Genomic DNA, 7,748 nt, shown 5'->3' with positions numbered 1-7,748 from the left:
AATGAATACTCAACACTTAAAGCATTAAATCTAATACTTTACAGTGCAAATATACTACTTCGTATCACAAATGAATACTCAACACTTAAAGCATTAAATCTAATACTTTACAGTGCAAATATACTACTTCGTATCACAAATGAATACTCAACACTTAAAGCATTAAATCTAATACTTTACAGTGCAAATATACTACTTCGTATCACAAATGAATACTCAACACTTAAAGCATTAAATCTAATACTTTACAGTGCAAATATACTACTTCGTATCACAAATGAATACTCAACACTTAAAGCATTAAATCTAATACTTTACAGTGCAAATATACTACTTCGTATCACAAATGAATACTCAACACTTAAAGCATTAAATCTAATACTTTACAGTGCAAATATACTACTTCGTATCACAAATGAATACTCAACACTTAAAGCATTAAATCTAATACTTTATGGTGCAAATATACTACTTTATGGTGCAAATGAATAATCATAACTTTAAGAATTAAACATAATACTTTAAGCCTTAAATCTAACACTTTTTACCCTAAATTAGTACTTCATAGCACAAATGAATAATCAATACTCTAATCATCAAACACAATACTATTTTAGCACAAATCTAATACTGTGAACATCCAATGACATATTATTCTTGCTTTGCTGACTATATCTGTTATCCAATGACATATTATTCTTGCTTTGCTGACTATATCTGTTATTTCCACATCTGTTATTCTTGCTTTGCTGACTATATCTGTTATTTCCACATCTGCCTGATGATGTTGTTGTTTCTGTTTTCTTTGTTTAAAATATTGTTTTTCTCTGTAAGACTAAAACTTGGAGTCATGTTAAGAATACGTAATATTATGTGTAATCATTGAGCATATATGTGGGTTAAATTCAATATGGAGTTTTTGGCAAGTGAGAAGTGAACATAGTGGTTCTGTTTTAGACTTTCAGCATTTCTCAATCTAAATGTAATTAAAGTTGGAATAAGAATTACTCAAATTATCACAATAATTATTCACAAGCTTCCAAACATGTACTCTAAAACAAAAAAGATACATTGCAGTTTCTGCTCAAACATAGCTGAGATGAGAGAAATTCTCATTTGCCGAGTTGCAATACTTACCGAAGTTGGAGGCTACGGCAGAAATGGAGATGGGGGAGATGAGAGGTAGAGAGCTTGAGCGGAGGATTGGAGATGGGAGGATACGGAGACGCGGATGAGATGGGAGCAGAGGATCGGAGATGTGAGATTGATGAGTGAAATTCTCATTTGCTGAGTTGCAATACTTACCGGAGTTGAAGGATACCACAGAAATAGAGGTGGAGGAGATTAAAGGAAACGCAGAGCTTGAGCAGAGGATTTGAGATGGAAGGAGACGGAGAGCGCTAGCTTGAGCGGAGGAGATAGGAACGGATGATCGGAGATGCGATCGAGATCGATCTGTAGAGAGAGAAACATTGACGGTAGAGAAATGATAAAGGGAGGGCGTGAGATGCACATGTTGACCCATTTAATAAATAATCCGACCCGTCTCACAGATTGAGATCCGTGAGACGATCTCACACAAGTTTTTGCCTTCTAGCTAATGTTACAACAACATCTAACAGTTACCAAACAGGACTAATCGATGCTTAACACCCCAAACACCTTTCTAGCTAATGTTACAACATCTAACAGTTACCAAACAGGACTAATCGATGACTAAAGAGGTTGGATAACCAAACTTGATATGATCTTATATGAACTCTATATTATTAAATGGTACAATATTTAAGATTAAATTACCTATTCTATTGTAATGAACTCTTTCATTAGGTTTGAGTACCTAACATGTATTTTCATTGTGAGACGTCTTTAATTCCTTGATCATATGGCATTCTTCAATTCTCATCTTTTACGTCACGCTGTCCTTCCATTCCATGCATGTACTCACGTCTGCTTCACTGATAATCTCTCTGATTATTATATTAAAAATACACATAGTAAGAAAGAGGGAACTGATTGATTGAGCATCAAAATAAATACCCAGGCCGGCAGCCTGCAGTAAACTCACTCGATCAAAATCAATTTAATATATATGTAAGACATGCACTGGCTAGCTATCTTACTTATAAGCTCGTAAGTTACGATCATTGTAACTCCATAGAAAGACATATTAAGGAACCTTGGTCCAAAGCCTCTGTAGAACCCTCTCCATCCCTCTTCTTGGAGGAGTATCTTTGTCGTCTTCATTACTGACGGTCTCCCAACCCCATACTCGTCCATAACCTTCAAACAACGTAACAATATACCCAAATTAAAGCCAAACCTCCTGTATGTTGCAATTGCACAACAAATTAAAGCAGATTGATCGAGTTTATACCTACCTGGAGCCGTGTTTTCACAGTGTCTATTGGAGTAGTAACAACCGAAGAACAAGCACCAGCCAACATTCCAGCCGTAGCTTGGACTGTAACCATCTCCATATGAGATGGTTTCTTTCCCATATCATCACTATAATCCAGACTCCTTAAATTCCAAGAAAAAAAAAAAAAAGTATAATAAACTCGGTGACTAAAAGTAACACATACTATATATATACTCTTCAGCTGGCAGAGCACACTGATTTGTGTACCTCCAAATGATATGCTGAGCAGTAGCATAAGCACCCCACCACAGTGCAGAAGCCGGGGATTGATAAACAGCCGTTAACCCGAAACCTCTATACATGCCGCGGACACCCTCATCCTTCATTACTGTACGTATGACATCAAATGTGCCATTGCAAAGTTTACTTCCAGGAACCCCTTGAACCATCAGTCTCTGGCAAATCTAATCAATGCAAGGAAATTTTCACCATATATATATATACACTAGCCTGGAGGACCATGTGAGTTGCATACTTACATTGAAGTTGACAACATTTTTCAATTAACATACAGTAGAAAGACTCTGTATGTCAAATCACTGGAAGCACTGATTAATTGTTTGTTATACTAACATATATGTTTGCTTTCAGGAGCAAATTATACAGGCAACCAACAACCGTTCCTATATTTGTAAAGTTCAAATTAAAACCTTTACCCGTCTAATTCAGCCAACATTTATCACTTCTGAAAGCCTTTTGCAAAGTTGTGTCTGTAGTGTAGGCTTACTAGTTTATCTAGGAGGAAGGTAATTCGATCACTATCACTTTTAGTCAAAGTTAGTAATGAGAACCAATCGACTACTATGACAAAAGAGTTATCCAGCATCATCTTACTCCGTATGTATTTTACAAACAGTAATCCATTAGTGACAGAATACTTGAATGCTAATAGTGTCCGAAGTTTACTTATCCTTAGAAAAGAGGAGGACAAAAAGGAGAAAAAAAAAACCATGTGGAGAGATTTTAGTCATACTGAAAGTCTGAAATACACCAACTTTAATTTAATGAACAGTCCCAGTTCCCACTATGTATATTAGTATATACAGTACAAAGGCAGACAATATTTATGAGATGTGTCCAAATGCATATTCAAGTTAATTATAGGGGAATCAGTACAGTCACTCACCACATCCAGAGGCACAAAGTATACACATGAAATTAGGTTGGACACCATCCCTGCAACACCATTTGCAATGCCAACACGAGTTGCTTCTGGCATATCTATACCTTGTGTGTGTTTGAGCATCATATCTTTGGATACCTCAAGTGAAGTCAAAGCCAGCACACGGCCAGGCAATGATCCAATTGCTGATGTGCCAAAGCCTCTAAATATGCCAGGAATACCGTCATTTTTTAGTATATGCTTAAAAACAGATAGTCCTGTCATATGTGAGAATCCAGAACTCGCTGCCGCCACTTGCATCCTTGTCTTCACGACTGCAGTTGGATGTATTAAAGCTGACTGAGCAGTGAAGAGAATAGCTCCAGTGATGTGAAACCTTCCCTTGTCTAATCTAAGGTTTTGAGGCATGCATAGAAATGGAAATCTTTAGAATTAGATTTTTTTTTTCAGAATGCAGTACATTAAGAAGAATGTGCCAATACAACCTTGACATTAGTGAACCGTTTCAGTATACCTGCAAATTAACCTGGGAGCTACTAATTGAACAAAACATATCACAACCCTGGGCCGGCAATATAAAATTGCACCAGTAGCAACATGCGGACACGAGTCTTTATGCAGTTTTCAATGGATAGAATGTCATGTAAAACGCAAATTAATTGCTATATACGTATCTATATCATTCCTTGGAAACCATTTCGCTATACTTTTTTTTAAAAAAAAAATGCCAAATATATGTTTTGTTAAGAATAACAAACCAATACTGGATGCAAAATGAAGTTAACAGTGTTGCGAGAACAAGAAAAAGCATATCAGGTTCAAACGCATGTCACATGGAATACGAAAAAGCTAGTGGAGTTGTTCACAGTTTAATTACACCATAAATCCCATAATATAAAAGGCCGGGGTGGGGGAATTGATTATGAAAAGGAAAAAGCACCTATCCCAACATATATCGGTGTCGGAAAGAGCTAGCTCTGGCGAGGTGGCGGTGTCGGTTTCCATAGCCGTTCTGGAGATGAGATGGAAGAACCAAGAAAGTTCGAGTAGGATGGTGGCACTGGCAGAGCAATGCGTGAGAGCTAGGTGCCAGGGTAATATAAACTAATCTTTCGTTATTAGATTTGGTATGTCGGGACTAGCCGACTAGAAAAATACTCCGGTAACAGTTCGTTTCAAAATGGCGGAAGCAATGATATGTACTGAAATAATTGAAGGAATTATACCGCATCAATATTGTCATAGCGGGCCGGGCTGGCTCATTTGATCCGTCCTACCACGAGCCTAATTTTTAGCGAGTATTTTGCGGGCCAACCTGTCAAGCTCACGATTTATTATTATTATTATTATTATTATTATTATTTTAAATTCAAAATTCAAAAAATAAGTAAAGTCTGCACATCTAGACACAATAGAGTTCACAAAATTTATATATATGATTGCGTTCAGGTGCGTACGGGCTGCCCAAGAGAAAACTGCGGACAAATCGCAGTGCGCCATGTGTCCAAGAAGTAATTGCACATAACGTTATAACTAGGTGCACCCAGATGCATAAATGTTAACAAGTTAAATTACTTGCACTTGTAAGTGAAAAAATAGGTGCACAAGTGAAATGTATTACAGATGCAACTAACTTGTACACTGAGCATCAATACTAAGTGCACCTAATATTATAACTAGGTGCAAGTGAATTGTATTGCAGATGCAAGTAAAATGTATTGCAGGTGCAAATGAGTTGTACACTGAGCATCAATACTAAGTGCACCTAATGTTATAATTAGGTGCACATCGGTTGCACCCATGCGCATGAATATTAACAAGGTAAATTACTTGCACTTGTAAGTAAAAATAGGTGCGAAAATAGGTGCACTTGTAAGTGAAACTATGTGCACTTATATCACAATTCCTTGCACCAAAGTTCGAGTTATTTACAAAAATGTCACCGCATCGTTTTTTTAAAATTGCATTTGATTCGTTGATCTAGACACGTGGACGGCTGTGAAGCGTTCTCATTTCCTTCTTGGGCGGCAGTTCACACGGGAGCGCGCCTATATATATATATCAGTGTTGTAAGATTCGCGCCTAGCGCTAGACGACGCCCGACTGCGTCGAGGAAGGAAATTCCAACTTTTAAGAAACTTGCTTAGGACTTAAGTTTTTGGGTGAATGATTGAAATGGCAATGCAATTCCAAATTTTATACGTCAAACGCAAGTCCTACTTGTGTTTGGATTCTGTATTCCGAAAAAAAAAAAAAAAAACAAAACGCAAATGGGACATGCGTTTCTGACATCAAACGCATGTCCCAAATGAGTTTTTCCCATTTTTGTTCAGCTTTTTTAAATTTCCTAATATTGTCAATTCCTTGCCCTACATTGCCATTTCGGTCATTCACCCTAAGTTTTTTTTTTTTTTTTTTCGGGGGGGTCAAAAACTCAAGTCCCAAACGAGTTTTTCTATTCTTGTACAAGTTTTGAAAGCTTCCTATTATTGTCAATATTTATAAAAACTTTACCATTTCGGTTAATTTCCTTGCATAACTATGCTATACATATTGCATAGATATATGGGGCGCACTAAGGTGAAAACTCTCGCCTATAAGAGAAATAATAACCATTCACAGTTGTCCACATGCCCAAACCAACAAATCAGATATAATTTTAAAGAAACGATACAGTGACATTTTCGTAAATAACTCAAATTTTGGTGCAAGTAAATATGTTATAATTGCAAGTAGCTAGTGCACATTTGCAAGTAAAATCACTTACAAGTGCACATAATTTACTTTGTTAGCATTCGTGCACTTAGGTGCACCTAATTATAACGTTAGGTGTAACTAGTTATAACGTTAGGTACACTTAATATTGATGCTTAATGTATATTTACTTGCACCTGTAATACATTTTACTTGCACTTAGGTTCACTATATGAAAGTGTTACTTGCACTTGTACTAAGGATGATTTTGGTTTGCATATGAGAATCGGAATCGGAATGGGTATCAAATGCTTGGTAATGGTAATGGGTTTTGGTGAAAGTATTTAACATGTTTGGTAGTTGGGTGGAATGAGAATGATTATTAATAGTTGGTGAAGAAATGATGAAGGGAGATGAAACCCTTATTTAATAAGGGTATGGATTTTCTCATTAATGGGGTATTCCAAACTCATAGTAGCATTCGCGAAACCTATCAACCAAACACAAGCAATCACCTTCATACCCATTCCTCATGCCTAAACCCACCAACCAAACACACCTTAAATTTGACTTGCACTTCAAGTTTCAATTATTTACGAAAATATCACCGTATTTTTTAAAAAAAAATTATTGTTTCTGATCCGTTAGATATTGACACGTGGACGAATAACATACGTTCTCACTTCTTTCATGGACAAGTGATTTGCACCTGAACGCACTCCGCATTTGATATTTTACACAATATAATTATGTACAAACTATATGTATTTTTGTGTGTTTCACAAATCATTTTGTGTTAACACAAGAAATACCAAAGAAATAGTGCAATTAACACAAGAAATACCAAAGAAATAGTGCAATTAACATAATTTCATATTTTCATCTTTAAGCTTTCATGCACATATTTGTCTTTAAAAAAATTTCGTTAAGAGTATTTACATGTATTTTTATATTTTTCAAATTGTATATAATTATAATTATAATATATATAAATATTTTTTTTGAAAACGAAGAGCACATTCATTAATTAGATATCAATAGCAAGAATAGAAAGAAGGGAAAGAGGAGGTACATCCCTCCATTCCCTGCCACGGACATTGATTAAGACTTCTCTAGCTAACATGTGAGCAACCCTATTCGCGGATAGCTTAGCAAATAAAAAGCTAATGCCTACATGTCACTAGCTAGGTTCTTGATGTCTTGCAGATGAGGTCGAAAGAAGAAATGTAAGCATTGTCATTCAGACCTTTGATCACCATTTGGGCATCAAACTCCACCATGACTGACTGAATGCCTAAAGTTTTTATCCATTTGAGAGCTTTCCTGATCGCCAAGGCCTCGGCTGTCTTAGGCTGGAACAATCTTTCCCATCTCATCGTATGAGCCACCACAAATTGACCGTCATCATTTTTGAGAATACACCCAATCCCCGTTCTTCTTCCTCAGCGTCTAGTGCCGCATCAACATTCAGCTTGATCATTCCAGAAGGGGGGGGGGGGGGGATTCCAC

At 36.5% G+C, this 7,748-nt stretch overlaps 1 protein-coding gene across 6 annotated transcripts; it reads right to left on the bottom strand.

Moving 5' to 3' along the window:
• Window positions 1-1,487: 1,487 nt before the first annotated feature.
• On the bottom strand, window positions 1,488-4,683 carry LOC116016249 (solute carrier family 25 member 44-like). 6 transcript variants are annotated; one of them, XM_031256444.1, is made up of 6 exons: window positions 4,486-4,683; window positions 3,549-3,936; window positions 2,630-2,826; window positions 2,378-2,523; window positions 2,124-2,283; window positions 1,488-1,970 (listed from the first exon to the last, which is right to left on the bottom strand). In XM_031256444.1, the coding sequence occupies exons 1-5, from the start codon at window positions 4,548-4,550 to the stop codon at window positions 2,171-2,173; spliced, it is 909 nt and encodes a 302-aa protein (XP_031112304.1). In that variant the 5' UTR covers window positions 4,551-4,683; the 3' UTR covers window positions 1,488-1,970; window positions 2,124-2,170. The 6 variants fall into 6 exon arrangements, with proteins under 6 accessions (XP_031112304.1, XP_031112295.1, XP_031112270.1 ...); XM_031256435.1 differs by having other exon boundaries at window positions 2,180-2,283; XM_031256410.1 differs by having other exon boundaries at window positions 2,382-2,523.
• Window positions 4,684-7,748: the final 3,065 nt, after the last annotated feature.

Source organism: Ipomoea triloba, chromosome 1, assembly GCF_003576645.1.
Source record: "Ipomoea triloba cultivar NCNSP0323 chromosome 1, ASM357664v1".
NCBI classification, from domain to species: Eukaryota; Viridiplantae; Streptophyta; class Magnoliopsida; order Solanales; family Convolvulaceae; genus Ipomoea; species Ipomoea triloba.
This window is presented reverse-complemented; position numbering and strand designations above follow the sequence as displayed.

What these genes read in the sequence shown, in the direction of transcription:
- LOC116016249 (XM_031256410.1), bottom strand. Translation starts at nt 4,550, where the DNA reads ATGGAAACCGACACCGCCACCTCGCCAGAGCTAGCTCTTTCCGACACC. An exon ending in ACTTTGTGCCTCTGGATGTG is followed by an intron (nt 2,827 to 3,548) that starts GTGAGTGACTGT and finishes TGCATTGATTAG; the next exon opens with ATTTGCCAGAGACTGATGGT. An exon ending in GCTCAGCATATCATTTGGAG is followed by an intron (nt 2,524 to 2,629) that starts GTACACAAATCA and finishes TTGGAATTTAAG; the next exon opens with GAGTCTGGATTATAGTGATG.